Below are 20,207 nucleotides of genomic sequence, written 5' to 3'. Positions count from 1 at the left end.
CTGAAAGAATGGCTTGACCATAAGATGAAATGTAAAAGCATCACACAAAAAAGCACAGAACTCATTATACCTACCTTCCACAGGTCTGTGAATGCTAATTGTCTGCATTTTTAGTTAATCTGGAATACCTTCTGTCCTTCTACCTCTCTTAAAACCATGTTCCTTAACCAAGTGTCTTTTGTTTCTCTTTGCAATGTCAGCAGGTCAGTATATGGTGAAACTATTTTCAAAGACGGTAGGTTAATCACAAATGGTTTCAATAGTGTAAAATTCTAGGACTAAGCAGAGGCGTCCCTGAAGCCCATATATTTAAATTCCCTGGTACAACTGTGTCTGGTGATTGTGTTTTCAGGGGGGCACCACAAGTATACTTACCCCTAACAAGCAGTTCCGTCTCATCTGACACGGTATCCGCTGCAGTCTGGACCCTGCAACCGTATCTCCCAGCGTGCATCAAGAGGATGTTCCTGATCATTAAATCTGCAGAGGACGCTTGCTGAAACAGGGATGAAGTGTTAGTTTAAAACTCAGTGAATCTGTGTTCAAGGTAGTTCACAAGGGTGTTTTTGTAAGGTTTGAGCAACTCTTGAATGCAGTTTTCATCTTGCAAAATGTATGTGCCCTAATACCCTCTTGTGAGGATTATCAGAACACTGCATTTATACAATTATTAATAGGGATTAAAGAAGAGGATTTCAGGTTTCTAATAACTTTGACTTTGCTTAAAGCACACTGTGCATATTTAAACATTCAAAGAGAATTATTCCAAACTAACACAAAGAAATTCATTAAGGAGATAAACAGAAATATTTTGGATGCCATCCTTGGTATTGAAAAAGTCCTCTTAGAATTTCAGAACGTTCTTCCTCTTACTCTTCCCTACAATGCAGTGACATTATGTCTCACTACTGTGATGAAATTAAGATGATTTTAAAGATAATATTGATTGATTTTTATTAACGTAGGGGAAGTTAATGTTAAATGTGATTGAGAAAATACGAACAGATTCTCATCCTTCCTGTTGAAATCGGTATGTATTTAAATCTGAAACATGCAAAATGTATATAAAGAGAGAACCAGTTCAAATTTTTATTTTTTAGAATTTTATCAAACAGTGATTACAATGCCCCAAAATTATGAGCATAAAAGAGAAAATTTGAAAGTACAATAGATTTCTGGAGAATAAATGGCTTTGTTAAGAATCTCTACATTATTTCATAAATTCAAGCAATAATATGAGATTTTGAATGTACAAAATCATTGTTATATCCAAACTTACTGGAGACAATAAGTGTTGCTCCATCAGATATAGGGAACCCAAGTCCATATATATTGTTGATTTAATATAGTCACTGCTCAGGGAAACAGCACTCACACTGACCACATAGTATAGTAATGGTAGTTTACTTCCTCAATTACATGTCCTAAAAATGTAATTTTAGGACAATTTTGGCAAATTGCCAGAAGTACTTTTGTTCATTTCAAAGCATTTTTTTTTCTCTTAATAGTCAAATGGAAATACTTTTAGTGTATTAGCCAAGGATAGATAAAATGTCTTGCAAATATTTCTAAATTATCTTACCACTGTTAATTTGTACAATACATGAACCTTAATTAATTTGTACAATACCTGAATATTTATATGCACCTCCTCGGTCTTTCACTTTAAGAAACATTTATTGAGCGTAGGTATTTCCTTTTTCAGATTTTGTTTTCCTTGTTAACTAAGCAGAGATTGATGGTCTTTCCTTGAATTATATGTTTTTGTCCCATGCAATGGGTCTTTCCTTGAATTATATGTTTTTGCCCCATGCAACGGTTCTAATTTGAGTAATTTTGATCCTGAGTGAGTAGAATTGTACCCTGCATTCAAAATAGAGTCTTACTAGGAATGTTAATGTTGTTACTTCTCTAGCTGTGCTGGAAATTTGTCACTGACCTAGTTTCATATTTGCTTTTTTTTTTGGCACATACTTATTCTGTGCACATGTAGATACACTCAAATCTTTATCCTTCTCAATCATTTGCAAGTTAGGAGCTCCCAATTTATAACCAGTCATTCATGTGTGGATGACCTTGTGGTTTGTAGTATCACATTTCTTGTCTGTTCCCATCAGTTAATTTCATCATCTGCTGTATTGGTAAGACGTCCAATTTTGTACCATACAATTGTCATTTGCATACTTTTATCTCTGATGCCAAGGTCATTAATGAAAAAGGAAATAGGATTCATTTCAAGATCCAATCTTCTATAATTTAGTTTTTTCTTTTTAGGCAGCAGAATTCCTTTTCAGCATATTTTGGCATAACTTCTTCAGCCATTCTTCTCTTCATTTGCATTTTTGGAACTAAAATTGCCATAATATTCCACGTAGCACTAAGGCAAAATCTTTACTGAAGGATATTCACATGTAAAAGGAAAAGAGAGGTGGGACATCAAGGCTGCCTCTGAGACCAGAGTGAATATAGGCATGATCTATAGCTTAATAACCCTGTAGATCTAAGAGTATGATTACCATGGGAGTGTTTTGCCTTCTGAAGTGGCCTAGATAATGATGTTGCTGGAGGGAAGGTACTTAGACCAGTCAGGCCATAATGCAATTCCTATATTCTTGCTCTGGCATATCAGAAATCACAGCAGTGGAAAAGAATATCTGAGTTATCTACAGATCAAAATGCAAAAGAAGAGAATACACTCCTACCAGGAGTCAAATTCAGGATATAATTTTTTTAAGTCATCTAACAGAACAGCATTTACTAGCTATTCAAACATGGGTTGCTCTAGATGATTAGTGATCTTTGTACAAAGCCTTAGTTATTAGGATAAGACCAGAATCAGTCCACGTTTGTCCTCTCTTGAGGGTAACTTACATTTAATGTCTGTTTTGTTTTTAAGTGGGAGGAATAGCATAATGGATAGCAATTGTCTGATTTCATTGCTCAGGAGCTGTTAAAATACTTGCCTGTCACTCTAACTTCAGGTTCAGAGAGTTCATGACAGTGTGGATCCTAATATTCTTATCAGGAAAAATATATGTATTTCATCTGCATACCTGTGTAACTGGGCAGACAAGCAGCAATTGAAAGAATCATTGCTGTAAGTGGAGAGCAGTGCAGTACAACAGATCCCCATGAAACACTTTTATTGCAGCATAACAGGATGTGCAGCCGGCATTGCTGAGGATGTGTGAGTGGAAAGATATTAAACTCACTTTGTTTAATACAGATAGATATATGCTCAGACATTAGATTCTTGATCATGGGAAATAATGAGACATTTTAGCTTACATTTAGATAAGTAGGAGCTATGTTTGACCAGGATCCCTAAAAAAATACCACATTACTGCTGTTCAGTAGCATTTATAAAGTGGTCTGTCTTAGTTTTACAGACTCTTCCAAGTCGTGGAAGACAGATTATTTTGCTGAGTAATTTATCCTGTAGTGGTAGGTTATAGGCAGGAGTTGCAGGGTCTGAAGGAGGTTAAACCAATGTGCTGGCCTTCTACATCTTGAGAAAATCTCTGCACCTTGTCATTGCAGTGGTGCTTAAACTTCAGTGATTAAATTCAGTTTAAAAAAATCTGCTAAGTGGGAATGCAGCTGAGACTCCATTAAGAAAAGTATCTAACGTCTGCTTTTAGTCTTCTCTCACTGGAAAAAGATGTGATGCTTCAGCAAAAGCAGAGACATACCCTCCCCTTTGAGAAGACAAAAACTGTGTGACATGGATGTAAATAGTGTAGAAAGATCTCTCACCTGGACTAAAATGAGTTAGAACAGCCTGATGTATCAGCAACCACATGGCCCAAATTTTATTTGAAGCTAAAATTTTTGGTGTTTAAATTTCTTTGTCCACATCTAAATTTTGACACTATTAAGTGTACATTTTTAAAAGCCGGTTTTTATTTCATTAATTTTATGCTCTTCTGTGACAGGTAATATTTTGCAAGAAGTGCACTATTTCAAAGTAGTATTTAATTAGAAAAATCCATATTCCTTGGTATTCTGAGTATCATGTATTACCCATTTAACCAAACACCAAAAGTACTTGTATTTTTTCAGTATAAACTTCAGTGAAATATATATTGTACTTTACCGAAGCTAAAACTTAGGACAAAACAAAACAGATAGGTTCAACAACCAATCTTCAATGATTTTCAGGAGAGTTAAGTGTAACCTTCAAGGCCAGCATCAGCTATGGACCTACTGTAACACTGAACATACTGCTGGTCTTCATTAAGCAGCAAATAAATAATAATACAGATATCAATGTTATCTGTCATGATTAGTGTTTCTCTCTAAGACAACAAATTATTGTATCATTCATATTATGCCCCCAAACACACCATTCATGTGGTTCTGGGCAGCTTCAGTGCTGAATGTTGTGTCAATCTATGGCTCTCCCTGCTCCAGTGTGGCCTGTTATCTGAAGTCATAGTCATGTCTGCAATATATCTAACTAACTTTACCTGTAAGGTATTGCTTGAAAGAATTTTTTGCAAAAATTGGTGCCACGTATACATTAGCATTTGCTTTTGATGTGGAGATACTTCCCCAAACTCAAAAAGTCCCCAAGGAACATATAATATGCATACCTTGCTCAATAAGAATAACCTCATTGGATTTGTCTTTTGCACCCATTGCCCTAATGCTGGGGATTCGCTGAGGAAAAAAAAAAAGTCACCTTTCAGACAATTTACTGTTGGGGAATTAATACTTCAGTCATTGCACATTCCCACAGCGAGGAAGTTGTATGTGGATTTTTTCCTTTCTATTTCATAAATCTTAAGAGTTTGTGAGTGGCTTTGCAATAAAGTAACTTTTACATACAGTTCTTTGAACGAAGAGAATTAAACTTATTCTTCCAGTGAGAGTGAATTCATTGTCCTGAGCCAGTTGCTAGGAAACCTCTCTGTTAATCTGTCCATTCATTTGCTGAGTTTTCATCTCTAAACCAGGGTGGTCCATTCAGTATACAACCTTTTCTTCCAAAGGCTTTGCACACAAACCACCTCTAATCTGCCTTCATTTGAAGTGGAGTTCACAGTTACACGCTAGAGCACCTAACATCTAGTAAGTCTCTTTTTCCCTTCTCGCTACTTCTTCCATGGAAGAATTACACTTTGGGTTGATTATTACAGTTTATCACATATGTGCAAACTACAGAATCATATGTAGAATATATATATGAATTATCAATCTCTTGTCATTGTATCAATCCCAGTTTTCTTTTAATTTGCTCATTTTACTGCTCGTTTTCCACATTGATTGCAGAAAATCATTCCTCCCTTCCACACTCCAATTGCAGTTCTTTGAATTTGTCTTGTAAAGAGGGACAAAAAGCCAAGGAAGTTCATAATGCTGCGTAGTCAGCAGAGATGACATGGTGACCTGCAACACTGAGCTTCTGCACTATAAAGGCTTGAGGGCAAGAAAACCTGCCTATTATTGTGCAGAGGATTCAGGTTAGGAACTCAGCCTGATATGGATAACATACTGTTTCTTTGCTTGGAAAGAATATGCCTAAAAAGAGTAGTGAGACTATTACAAATTATCATGATTCAAAAAAAGCTTAAATCAATGGGAATAAAAGAGTGGGCAAACACTGATTGCCATTGCAGGAAAATGTTTATGATGAAAGTCTGGGGGTGTTTGAGGAATTTCTTTACTATGACTTACAGGGGTTTATCAAGGCTTATTGGCTGTCATTTAAATCTCTTGGCAGTGAGAGGTAAAGATGCTTTCCTACAAAGTGGTTTCTATATAGGAGAATGCTTGGGAGTTACAAAAAGACTGAAAAAGTTATATTCTGTATAAACTGAGAGCAGTAAAACAATGCTGTGGAAGTAAACAGGACTGAGATTTGATCCTAAACAAGAATGACATGGGTTGTTCATGATACCTTATTCAACTTAAATGATTATTTAAAATATATGGGTGATTTTGTATGTAACACTCAGGTTAGGTGAATTCCTGATTCATTATTTGGTTAAGCAAAACAGCTTTTATTAATGAAATTCACTTAGATTAAATTGAAAAATTATTTCAGAGTTTATTTTTTCTCATATTGGAATAGCAATGGAGTTTATTTTTAGTGAATTTATCTAAAGGAAACTAATGATCGTACAGAATAACCTCATGCAATGTTATCTTTGTACCATCAACAGTAAGTGAAAAACCAAAATACAATAAAGTCCTTTTAAATTATGCTGACAATTTATATGTACATTATGATGGATTGTTGGCTTCGAGCCAAATTCTCTCCATAATGCATTTAGGAGAATTTAAGTGCCATTTCATGCAAATTCTCAGGTTTGAACACATCCAGCACTTGTCTGTGTACTGCTTATGATGATTACAAATTGCAAATATTTAATCTATTAAGAAGCAGCAAATTTCTTGGTTGATATAGTGATAATGGAAAATTATATTCTAAATTCTATCTTTTAGCCATATAAACACATTTGAAGCAAAGAAGGTTAAATAATTTTTATTGGTTTTATTGTGAATAATGGTAAATGGTAGCATAATAATGGTACTATAGTGGTATCCAGGCTGATGCAGGTTGACTGAGGGATACCTGATAAAACACAAGTTGCATTTTCCCTGTCTATAGGAAGTTAAAAAAATGGTTTTCAGGTTTGTGAATCCATAAGAATCATCCAGCGGAAGTGTGGACCTTTCCAGTGGCAGTATTTTTGAGCAGTTTGCATAGACAAGGCAAGCATTATGAAAGCAGTTGTTTTGGGTGAGCACTGGTGGCTGAGTGGACGTCCGAGAGTGATGGGGTGTTGGGAGTGGATAGGGAGGATTTGTGTGGAGAGAGCAGAATTGAGTGAGCAATTTCTCCTGAATTTTTGAGGGCTTTGCCTTCATATGACCAGGCACAGACAGTAAAGAAACTGCGCAATCAACATGGCTTCAGGCTCTGAAGCCAAGACAAAGGAGGATCTGTGCCAAGATTAAGGTGGAGTCCTAAAAGGTAAACATATGTTCTCACCTCGTATGAGCACCTGCCATAATCCAATTAGAAGTGGTCAATAGGGCATGTGTACATTGTGAACACTTTCATGTGGCCAATAATGTAGAAGAAGAAATCACGCGCCGGGGTGTAGTAACGGTATTTAAAGGGCATCTTGGTAAATAAAGACGGACATTTTGCAGATCACATTGGTTGCATACATTTGTCTCGAGCCCCTCTGCTGACAGATTTGAGTCAGCTTGAAATGCTGCAAGTGCATCTCAAGTGCAGCTTGAATTTCTGCAAATGAGTTTGATTAATTTTATCAAGGAAAGGTAGAAAAAGAGATGAAGATAAATGAGTATCAGATGTCAGGTAGTATGTCATGTACTGGGGTGGTTTTGTGAAATCTAGGGATTAAACACAGAAAAAGCATTGAGAGTGGGAAGGAATGAGAAAAGAGATGGCTTATGAAATGGCAAGCTTCAGGACAGAGAGGCCCACTACACTCATGCTGCTAAATCCATGTTCTGTATCTGAGATGTTATTACCAGGAGAAAAAAGGAAGAAAGACCTAATAGTATGTGCTACCTGAGCTTCTATTCAAAGATGGAGAAAGAGGGGAAAAAGAGAGCATCGTGGTACATATATGCTCAGAGTGGAAGGGTGGTGATAGTGATGAAGAAAATTACATCAATGAAAGCAAAACCCATATGGGACAAGTGTGCCATTTTGACACGACATCAAAACACAGAGCACAAAAACAGACACATGATTAGGATTTCTTTAATCTGCTACATAAAGAGTGTTGTGTCAGCCTTGCATGGCCAGATATTTATTAGCAGGGTCTATAGATGGTGGTACACACCAGCTCTAGCAAAGAAAGCCAACTAGGTGAGAAATAAAAAAAAAAAACATTGAGGAGAGAGAGAAAAGGAAAATCGAAGACTCTTCCTGGTGTCCAGCCAGAAGGAGTATTCTCATCTTGAGGCTCCCTCCAGTGCAGTAGGTGTCAAAGAGGAAGATGATGGTGATTACTTTTTTCCTTTTTTTCCCCTAGTGTTGAAATCTTCTCTTTGGGACCTGCTTAAACTTCCTATTTGTTAATATTAATTAGAATATGCTAAATAAGAGCAGTTGTTGCACAGTGATTGATTGTTAAGCTTTTGCGTACATATATTTTTGGACAATATTTATGAAGTATTTATATGACCATTATATAATTCACTACATGCTGTGGCTTGGTTTACAAAACAAAAGACAAAGAAAGGGGACAAGAAGTAGGGGTGAGTTTCAGGACAGTGGGACCTTCTTCCCATGATGCTTCTCTGTAACAGCACGATTGGGGTTTGAAGGTGCAAAGCCTCAAGAACAAAACCAGGGGATTAGCAGTGTAAGGACTGCAAGGGAGAAATACTGCCAGGAAAACTCCAGAAAGCACTGCCACAGAAGCTGGAGAGAAAAACTGCAGAGCTGCAAGTGTAAAACAGGCAGCAGAACTGTAAATGGAAGGCTGTAGCATTAAGAAGGCTGATATTGATCAGTTGTTCAAACAATCCGTTGTGCTGTTATAGCCCAGGATAACACTGTATCAAGCGGTTAAATGATCCATCAGCTGCAAGTAAATGGGGGAAAGAATGGACTGTCATGACATATCTGTTATTTCTGTCAAGATTTTTTGTATCAGAACATTTCTTGTAAACAAGGAAAGGTACAAAATACCCTAAAAGAACTAACCAGTGTAAAAATTGTATTTCATTACTTCTTTAATAGAAATTGGTACTAAGGAATGTTAAGAGGCTCCCACTTTCCAAAATGATTGGTTATCTCCCTTCTACAAAATAAAATTAAATAGAGGAGATTGTAGAATTTTTAAGCTTGAAAAAGACCTCTGAGATCACCAAATCCAACCACTAACTCAGCACCGCTGTGTTCACCATTACACTATATCCCCAGCGATAACATCATCCGCACTCCTTTTGAACACTTTCAGGATTGGTGATTCCACCACTTCCTCGGGCAGCCTGTTCCAACATCTGACCACCCTTTCCGTGAAGAATTTTTTCCTAATATCTAATCTAAATATCCCCTGGTATAACCTGGTAATTTCTGCTCATCCTGTCACTTGTTAGTTGGGAGAAGGCACCAATCCCCACCTTGCTACAACCCCTTTCAGGTAGCTCTAGAGGGCAAAATGTCCCCCCTCAGTGGATCTTACTTATCATCACTCTCCTTTACTCTCTATTCATAGCCAAAGCTACAATACAAGCATTTGCCTGCATCAATTTACATACTTGTTCAGTTCTAGGAAATATTTGAAGTGTCTCTTTCTAATTCAGCATGATATAAATTCAATCAGTTCACTAGAACTCTTTATATCATGGAAGCAACACGTGGTGCAGTATTATACTGTGTCTGGATGTTGGTTTGTAGTTATGAGTCATAAAACACAAATTTCAGGAATCCTTATTCCATTTTGTACCCTCCCGAATTTAAAAGAAATTGGTATTATCAAAAGACAAGTTTTTTTTTTTTTATTTTTAAACTGCTTCTGGTCACTCAAATATATAATTGCTGTAGTGTGACAAATGGGTAAAATCTAATGACTAATGAGCATAGGGCTGAAATGTCTGGAGATTTGAGCAGACAGTAATGTCTGTGTTCAAACTCTTTCATCAGCAGAAATGGATTGTGACAAACAGTGAAACAAATTGATAGCAATGAGGCTGATATTGCAGCTTTAACCTGAACTGAAATTCTCCATGCATAGAGCATGTATCTTCTACAAGACTTCTGACTACTATTGCTGTTTTTCTCATGTGGGGAGGAAGGAAGTTATTAAATAAAGTCCCTATTTAATTAGCCTTGTTTAGATTTACATTGGATAAAGAGGAAAGACATTGTTATTAACAGCCTGCTGTTATAATTGATTCCATGTAGTGTAGAACTTACCACTGCCTTGTTAGAAAATGCTTAGGTAATTTTAATCCTAAGTTCTAAAATATGCTTAAAGTACTACAACAAACCAAGAAGTGACTTGAAAATATTAGGAGAGGTGCAAATTTATGTACTTTCAAAGGTTCTAGGTAATAAGATTGAAGTCTCCAGTGCTAGATGGTGCTTAAATGCATTGTCCAATCTTTATCTGGCCTTCTTTAAGTGAAGCAGTAGATTTCAATTCACTTCCATGTGAACACTCTATGTTTCAATTCACTTCCATGACCACTCTAAAGTATAACATGACAAGTTGTACTTATTGCTTCCCATCGTGGCAGTTTAAGTTAAGATCAAAGACCAAGGAGATTTTGAGACTAAATCACTTTCCTGAGTCTGAAAAGTACTTATGTGGGTGAAGGTGAGGGACACAAGCAAAGCTACTGTTTGCCAGGCTGCAGATAACCACAGTAAATCATTTTGCTTGGCTGCCATAAAAACAATACTGTCTTTCAAACGCAGAGTTGGAACAACAATAGTTGGATGAAAATCTACTGACAAAATCAGATGTTTTTAGATAGAAAAAGGATACCTCCATGAGAAAATTAAGGTCAGTGGAGATCTCAGAAAAGAAAATTTTGAATAGAATTTTGAACACGACTTCTAGATTTGGCACAATGGACAGAAAATGAAAGTTATCCTGTAAAAACAGACAGGTCCATATTTTCTGTGCTCATGGGCTCACTCTGCTGCTAGAAGGAAATTTTGGAAATTCAGATTTCCATGCAAAATTGTTTCTATTAATTGCACAGGTTATCCGTCACAGAACCTAAAATGTTGTTGAGTCTGTTGTTGGAAAAAGTAAGAATTTATGGATGCCAAAGTATTCTAGGTTTATATAATCCTCTGCATTATTGTTCTTCTACCAAATGCTCTGTGGAGTTATGCATACACAACATTTGGGATGATTTCCTTTCCTAGATTGCAGTCTGAGCTGTCAGTCCAGTCGAATTCAGTTGATCCCTTAACATTCCCTTCATGCACAGCTTTGTTCAACTTGAGATCCTTACCACACTTATCTTTTTGCCAGGCAAGTCCTTGAAGTACCTAAATTGCTATAGGTGCTAAATCCTTGATAGCTCAGCAAATAACAGCAAAAACACCTTCTATTTGTATAAAATTACTTCTCAGTATGAAAAATGATAACATTTATCTTTTGGTACAAAACTACAGATATAATTTAAAAACAAGCAAAACGATATGGATTTTTTAAGAGAAACTTTTCCTTTTAATTGTAATTGCTAGTGAGCATGCAATTTTAGTGAGTGAAAATTTATCTACAACCCAAATAAATGTTACTTTGGTGATAGCTTTTATAGCACTGCATTAAGCACTGGGATGCTCATCATACTTAACACCTGGGTCTGCCACAGTAAAAGTATGAGTAATGCAACCAGTGATGAGAGGTTTACAGTGGTTTTGTTATTAACAGGAACTTATTCAAATAGTGTTCAATTTGTCAGGCTTTAAAATGAATAAACAAAACCCAAGCAAACCTGAATGTATTTTTACCTGACAAAGTATCAGCGTGTGCAGAAAAAATGGATGTATGACTTCATGCACACAAAAGATATTATTTTTCTTAAACATACTCCATTAAAAAGCATTTTGTTCAGGATCAGCTCATGCAATTTAAAAAATAATTTTCCTTCCTATACATTTAGTGCTACATTTTGATGGTTGTATTCCTCAAATGAAGATAACTATGCTTATAACCTTCACACTAAGATATACATCACTAATGTTGTTCAATTAAAACCCTTATTGAAGTAAACACAAATTTTAAAAGACAAATCCACCAAGAGTACGGTGTGACTTCCATAGAGGCAAGAAGAAGAATAAATTGACTGCAACTGACAAGACTTTTCATGCAGTTAACTTTGCTACATTGTACTCAAATTACATACATTAAGTTTTAAAATTTCCTGTCCTTTCCTTTGTGAACTTCATTTTTCCCTGTTAACATAGCATGGACATTTAATTTACATTTCATTAGTGAAAAGAGTGAGTTAAATGACTGTAGATTTTATTTCACATTAAAGATTTCTTTCTACTAAGAAAAGTTCAAACCATTTTACAAGAGACAGGTTTGAATTACTTTATCATACTGTTTGATTATATGAAACTCTTTTTGAATCAAGTGGTAATATTTGAACTTGGTATGCCTATTTTTTCCATATGATTCTTATTGACTTAAATAATGGTTGCACAGTTAGAACATACCTCATACAGAGTAGTTGACAAATAAAATATAGTCCTTACTATTCAGATATTAAAATACACACTAGGCAAGTAAAGTGTTGGGAGGTAAGAGTATTTCAACAGCCATGTTACCTGTGAGAAAGACGTCAATGTTTATAGCAGCATCCTTTCCATGTTAAAGTCAGCAGAAGGATGTAAGTAGGATTTGATGAAAACTCCTTTTGATTCCCTCACAAATGTTATCAGATACCTCAATAATAATAGGATGTATAACTTTAAATTTAATATCTTCTTGATAAGAATTATTTGGAGTAATTCTGGTGACCTGCATTTTGCACCTGTTCTTACTAACATTTCTTTCCAGTGTTACTGAAACAAGTAATCTTTCAATTTGGCCAGAATTTGGTAAATGGGAGACATATAAAAGCATGCAAATTTCTATCAGTTCACAGCACACAGATGACAAGTGCATGGTCACTTACTGCCTTGATGCTTTCAAAGTGTCCGCCTTCTTTTTCAAAGTCAATTGGCTGTCCATTGAGAGTCCAATAGAAAGTAACATCAAGTGTGCTGTCATGAAGGGCTTTGCAACTGAGGACAATGCTTTCTCCAACCGTTAACTCTATCTTCTTGGGAGTCAGCTCTATTCTTGTAGGTTCTTGAAATATGGAAGAATTAGGAACATTTAAATGGAAGCCTACTTACAGTGCCAGACAAAAATAATATGATTGAGTAGTCCTTAGTCTACTCAGAGCTTACATTTCCTGTTTGTTTCGAATGCACACTGTCAAATACTGAACTATATTCCTAGTGTACACTGAGGTGTGACAGTGGGGCTCAGAAGGTACAGACAGTTTCATGGAAGCAATAATGCAGAATCCTAAACAACAATCTATAGGACATCTGAATTGAATTAATTAATTAACTTCAATATTTTCAGGAAAAACAACTAATTTTTTGTAAGGCTGCAGCACCTGGAATATTGTGATTACATGAAAATTTCAGTTTTGTAACATAAAATAAAAAATTATGTTTCCTGGATTACAAAATATAGGAAGAAGCTTGAAAATTGAAGTAAAAAAACCCCTACAACCCCCCCCTACAAACAAAATCTATGATCATCTATGAATTCAGCTGAAAAATGAAAAAAAAAAAAGGTTTAGAAGTGGGCTGTAACTCAGTGCTTTGATTATTGTTGCTCTTCTAAGGAACTATCTTTCTTTACATTTTATACAGCTATCGCTTAAATCTATATATTTGCTCCCACGCAGAAAAAGGTAGGACTAAGTGAATTCCCAAAGCTACAAAATGTCAAAAGGGATATTGATTCTTTTACTTATAGAATTATTTATAATTTGAGCGATTTAATATATATGCTAATTCTTCTGACACATCTATTATATAACAGCTGAATATGCAATTTGATGCAGGAATACAATGTTTAACCAGATGGAGTTTTCTCCCCCTAACATGTTGGAAATATTTTTTTATTCTGCCTCTACAATCCTGTTGTTGGGGGATTGGCTGGGAGATTCTAATTAATATTCAAATATTAGTCAAGACAAGTCATCATTATTATCAAATTATTTCTTCATACCTTTAACAGATATTGATGCAATGATTTCTGCAGATCCAAATACATTTACACCTTGGCATAAGTACCGTCCTTCATCAGACTTGGAAGCATTCAGGATTCGCAGACTCCCATGTGGAAGAATAGTTATCCTGAGAAGTATAAATAGATAAATATATATATATATATATATATATTCCATCCTAGCAGCCAAATTCCATGCTGGTATCATTTAGAGATAATAAATAGAATTGAGGACTGCTCCCTCTGTAACAAGGCATGATGAAGATGATAACTGGATTATCTTCTGTTTCAAAAATAAACTCATTTTACTCCTCCCTTAATTCAAAATTTTCATTTTGAAAGCATCAGTGAATTAGTATCCTTTGACACTTATTAGTGATGAATTTTAATAAAATTTTTGTAAAAAACTAAAAAAGGTAATCCTTCATAATTTGTCTTTAAAATTTCATCGCTGTATTATTGTCAAATTCCATTTCAATATCAAGCACAAGCTATTCAGTTTATTAAAAAAATGACCTTAGAAATCAGATCTGAGAATAAAGGAAAGCAAAATGCAAAAGAGGGTCAGAAAACCCTCCGATTAAATTAATTGTATCTGCTCAAAATATAATTAATGGGACTACATAGCAAAGGGACTTATTTGCTTTTTTGTAGATTGGCTTCTATTTTTTTCTTTGAGTCTGTATGATTGCAGCACCATTACACCTCTTGGCAAGTAGCCCCACTGAAGCATACTCATGAGAAATGTTCAACCTTTCATATTTAGAAGTTTCAAATTTTGGCTTTGCTTACACAATATTAATCATAATGTCCATTAAGTTACACGAAAATTAATACTTTTTTTCTGTTCTAAAATGACAAAGAACCTGAATTTATTCTACCTTAAAGCTGCAGCCCTAGAAGAGAAGTCACAATAGTCATTGTTCCTTTTCTGACAGAGAACTACAAGGCTAAAAGGAAGAATGCAACTCTTCCATGGCATTTAAGCCAAGCTCTTGCAGGTCTTGTGTATCCCTTCCCAGGTTAGGTAGTGGTTGTGGTTTTCTCAATTTTCTTAGGAGATGTAGGTGGAAACCCATCAGGAGCCATGGACACTGAAAGCAGATAATCCTCAGCAAATGCTTTCAGTAATCCCATAGAAGTGGAGGAGGAGATGGAGTGCTTCTTTCTTCTGTATTTGAAAACTGAGGTAAGACTTCTGTGTTAGAGAGTCTAAGAGATGAGTGGCTGTTTGCCAGTGATGGCTGGCTTTTTAGATATACCTCCCCAGAGAGGATTTTCTATCTGTTACAATGGTGACTGACACTCCTTCTACTGGGAGTCCCCTGTTGAGTCTATGATCAAAAATCATTGAGGGTACAAGGTTGTGATTTACTCTTCAGAAGTATTTAACCAGGAGTATGGCACTTTCAACATGTCTAGGTTGGACTCTTCAGCAGCCAGGAAAGCGAAGGAATTCCCTTTCTAGGCTGAATTTGTTAAAGTGCAAAGCTGAGTTATCTTTGATTTATACTAGGAGTGATTTACCATAGGCTTAAGATTCAATAATGTGCTCAGACTAAATCACTAATATGAGACAGCATATCTTCTTCCTCCTCCTTTTTATTTCTTTTTTTTTTTTCTTTTTTTTTTCCTCAGGAAAAGAATAATATCCCCTATTTTCTGACTCTGTGAAAAAATGGTGGTTTATCGTCTGAGGTTTATAAACATTGTGGTGGAGGAAACAGAATTTCATTCCAGTGAAAAATATGCTTCAGTTCACTTCAGATGTGAAACCACTCGCTGCTCTCAGCAGAGAGACAGAAGAAAATAATAGCTTCAAAATCAATGGGGCAGAGGAAGGACATGTCAACTCTCAGGTTCCCTAGTGCAACCTCAGGATGCATCCTGTCCTGCTCTAGACAAATATACATCACTATTTGAGTCACATTGTTTGTCTACAGGTAATTTTATAGAAAACAAAAATATATTAAACAAATGTCTCTGCATCACAGTTTTGAGGTTTTGGAATTTTTTTCCAGCAAATAAAAAGGCCTGAAATTTTGTTATGATATGTCACACCTTTGAAGAAACACTTGCTTTAGAAACTGACAGGGATGCAAGCTTCCTTCATTTTCTCTTGATGTAAGTTTTGTTTTCCTATCAAGATGCTCAGTATTCAATGCTCTGTGGACATCTTATCATTAGTATGAAAATAGGCTTTGCAGAACAGTAATAGTTTTCATCAATATACTGTCAAGATCAGACAAATGAAAGGACATTCCTTTAGTGTTTCCAAATTATAAAAGCTTATACACAGGTTAAGTCCTGATATAAAACTGTTTTTCATTCTGAGATTGGAAGAAAACAAGGTTAGATGCATATAAAAGATTAGCTAATGAATCTTACATATATTATCGATTACATTTCTATTTAGCTAAAACTTGTTGCCATCCATGAGGAAAAGAAAAATTGCTCAATCAAAGGAATTGCAAACACATTTGCTGATGAGTTATTTGGCTCAGAAATTAATACTTTCCTCAAAGAGCCTAGCACTCATCTGTCCTCCCTTTTTTTTAGTGTTTTGGAAAAGAGCCAGAGGCCTGGTTATGATGAAAACTGAAATGCTTTATTTATTCACATAACACTTGCTGCACGCAGCAGGAACATAGACTTCTCCTCCTTCCCTGCCAATATCTCTCAGTCATGAAGAGACCACCTGTGTAGTACGTCTACATATTTTAATAAGAAAATACCATAGCAAAAAGTTTTGTAATTTCAAAAACAGAAGGGAAGCAAAAAAGGAGAATGGGGTTGGGGTAGAATTAAGGATAATTCAGGAAAAAACCCAACCCTGAATTATTAACTAACTAGAAACTGAGGGAAAGATGATGATAGATGAACCAACAGAGAAAGACAGATGAGAGATCAAGATGATAGTTTGGAGATTATTGTACTTAAGAAAAACTCATTGTAATTACATAAAGGAGACAGATGTGCATACAGGGATTCTGAGAAGAGTGTCACATAAAATTAGCACCTCTGTAGAAAACAGTTTTCTGTCTTATAACATGAAGAAAAAGACATGATTGATAATGTCTTGATGTTAAAAAACATGTTGGCTTAAGATCAATTGCAACAAAGATTTTAGCAGTAATTATTTGAAAATAATAATCAAGATATGACAGTAAATAGTTATAAGATAAAATTCAATATGATTTAACTAAAGTACACTGAATGAGATTTATTTTTTATAATATTTACTAAGAAATATTGTCTAGAGAAAATAAATGCAGGTTTGATCTTCCATGGGTTTCAAGCATGATTTTCATGACTGATTAAATATGTTTAAGGATTGTTAAGAAACTGGCTGAAGTGAATTTTCTTTTTTTTTTTGAACGAAAAATTGGGTTTTGTACCATTATTTTACAAAACTACCAGAATATAAAAAGGTTGCTAAACATGTGATTAAATATATGGTTCTTTAACATAACAGGATCAGTATTTCAAAGAGGACTCATAGAAAAGTAGTAGATGTGACTCCGAACTAACAGGACTATGTAGCAAAGGCAAATAGAAATAGAAATTCTCAGATATTATTTGCTGTTAGTAGAGGACATAGTGTTGTATGTTGGAAATTGGTATTGGAAATTTTCATCTCTCTTTATCACCAGGGACAGTTTTACCTTGACCCACTGGGGCCAGGATGTGCATTTGTTCTCCCTATCACACATAAAATCAGTGAGCAGAGACTTCCATCAAGATTAAGATAATGAGAATAGGAAACTCTAATTTTCATTCTGTTGCATGATTCATAGCAGATTCTCACAAACAGATGTCTTGATGCTGCGGCTAGAAATGGTTTCTTGATGCTGAAGGAGCTGAGCAGTTGAGGTAGCAAGCATAACAATGGCTACACAACCTTCAGAGGACTTTTAGCAGACAGGGGCGGAGTGTCCGGATCTTAATAGAAATGAATGTCAGGCAGTTTATACCTGAAGGTTTATATTCATTAAATAACAATTACAGAGTAAGAAAAAATAGGAGTCAAATGTGTGGCCCCATTTTTGGGTGGGAGGAATTAGCAGTTTTGTTGGGCAATACACTCTTGTATCTTTCTCTGTTTTCAATTAATTTTTTGGTATTATTTTTGACTTTCAAACTAAGGTAAGGTAAGTAAGAAATAATCACAGCAATCAGGGAAGCACTGCACTTAGTTAAAACCTTTGCAAACTTTAACACCTAGTAACTGGATTAAAGAAAAAAAAGTTTTAGGTGGTTAGAGAGTTGTCCCCTGCATTTTACACTGAGATCCAAAACCAGGAGTATGGAATTGGTTTGTGTGCGTGTTGGAAATAAGAACTTTAAAGATGCAAATAGAGAGAAGCTGCACTGATTCATTTAGCCTGTGGCCCCTCACAGTGTTCTGATCTGAGCAATCTGTCATTTCACGTTAGCTTAGGTTTGGGATCTGTCAATATCCTTTAATGTAGATTACAAGGAATCAGGACAAGTATTTGTAAATAGTTGAAATCTTTATTTCTCCATGAATGGCTGCGGGCTCTCTCATTTTCCCTTGCTTTTTCTTGCTCCTTCTTAATAGATACACAAGCCTCTAATGCTTACAGAAAATGGATGTGAGTTATTGCTATAATAAAAACACTTAGATAAGCAAAATGTCATCTATGTTATATACATTTTTTAACAATATCACCCTAGATAGAGTAATCTTATTTTAATATTGTTGACTTAATTAGAAACATAACCATATTTGGCCCAATCCCTTGTCAAAGCACAAAATTGTTAGAATTTTCTTCACTTTCGATTTTCAAACTTTTATAATGGTGCAATTCCTGTATGTGATATCTTAGGTGATTGGAATGTGCTAAGACTTACTATTAATGTACCAAAAACTACAACCAGCTCTAGTTAAGCCGATCTGTGCAAACTGTGTCTTAGGGTACTTTCTTTCAAAGGAGCCATAACCAGAGCCCTCATTTTGTCCTTGCTGTTTGCTGTACAGGAACATTTGTTCATGAAAATACACAGCTTTCACTGGTGCAAATGTTGTCCATGGATGTAAATATAATTTCAAGTGAATGACACAAAAAGTAATTTTTTGCAACAAACCTAGCTTCTGTTCTAAGCACACACTGTTCTAAGTATGATTTCTGCAGTGTTACTGAGCAGTAAAGGCTGGAAACTACTGATATGTTAGAACTGACGTGGTCTCTGGGAGTGCTTTCTCTTTTGTATGAATCAGCTGGTCATCATTTGTTTCAATGGTGACTTTATCAGACCAAAGCTTAAACTCACAGTTTGCTTTAATGACTCTTAATAGCATCAATGTCAAGGATGATATAAAGGTGCTATAATTTAAACATGTTCTAAGATATTAAATGGAATCAGAGTCTAAATGTAACAAGTTCAGATCAGTAATCTATTATCTACAGAAATTATACAAAAAAGCAGACATTTAAATTATCCTACATTTTTACCGGTTCACTCAAGTAAGTGTTGGTACATATTGAAAATTGGTACTTTGCCATTCTGCTCAAATATTTCACCCCAAAATGTGTTTCATCTTGTGCAAATAACGTAAACTGGGAGTATTGCTCAGAAGATATGTCAGAATAAGTGTTCCAGGAACACTTGTTCAAGAAAGTGGTAGCAAAGGCCATTTTCTGCTCTGCGTCATAGTCCAAGAGTTCTTTTAAAAGCTTTTATAAAATACATTGAGTTTAGAACAATTTATCTCTAAACATACTGAAAATAGTCTAAAATTATTAAAATATTCTTTTATTTTTTAAAAAAAATCCATATTATACTCTTGACTCATTTAAATTTAATATATATTTTAATATTTTTAATAATTAAGTGTATTCCTTTTTTTTACACACTCTTTCAATGTCAGAAATATTTTGTTACTTCGGAAACGTTCCTGCTTTTCAAGGAAAAGCCTTATCACCATAATTTTTCCCATGTTTCTAAGTGACAGCAATGAATTATTAACTTATTCTATTTTCCTCAGAAGCTTTAGAAATAATAAAATGCTTGTCAGACTGCATAGTTCCCCCAGAAAAAGAAAAATACATGGAAAAACTTTAGTTGCTTTAAGATATTTCCATGTTTCACTTGTTATCTAGGAAAGCAACATTAATACTCTAAGGCAGACTTATATGCAAGAGGTAAAATTCAAACAGACCAGGTGCTCAAAGGGGGTCAGAACTTTAGCCAGTGTAAAACAACATAATTTTATTCAACTACATGGTTCTATTTTGATTTTTACTAGATAAAGACACCTCTCAAAACAGCCAAACTATGCTAAGCTTGAAGTGTTAACATTAACTTGATATGAATAGCAGAAACTTTAATTTCATTCAAATGAGATTCTTGTAAATTGAAGACTGTTAATTAGATATTTACATGGGAAGTTTTCATATGCCTAGGGCAGAAGTCATCTAGCTAAAACAT

At 35.1% G+C, this 20,207-nt stretch overlaps 1 protein-coding gene across 7 annotated transcripts in view; it reads right to left on the bottom strand.

Annotated features, from left to right (window-relative positions):
* The window catches only part of CNTN5 (contactin 5), a 618,340-nt gene that overhangs the window by 52,902 nt on the left and 545,231 nt on the right, over positions 1-20,207 (bottom strand). For all 7 annotated transcript variants that reach the window (XM_039385365.1, XM_039385366.1, XM_039385380.1 and 4 more), the window contains 3 exons: positions 13,755-13,882; positions 12,640-12,815; positions 376-496 (listed from right to left, as the gene is read on the bottom strand). In XM_039385365.1, coding sequence (XP_039241299.1) covers positions 376-496; positions 12,640-12,815; positions 13,755-13,882 — 425 coding nt within the window. The remainder of the gene's footprint in view (positions 1-375; positions 497-12,639; positions 12,816-13,754; positions 13,883-20,207) is intronic.

The sequence above is a fragment of the Pipra filicauda genome, unplaced genomic scaffold (genome assembly GCF_003945595.2).
Source record: "Pipra filicauda isolate LSUMZ 115617 unplaced genomic scaffold, ASM394559v2 scaffold117_size3949168_pilon, whole genome shotgun sequence".
NCBI classification, from domain to species: domain Eukaryota; kingdom Metazoa; phylum Chordata; class Aves; order Passeriformes; family Pipridae; genus Pipra; species Pipra filicauda.
This window is presented reverse-complemented; position numbering and strand designations above follow the sequence as displayed.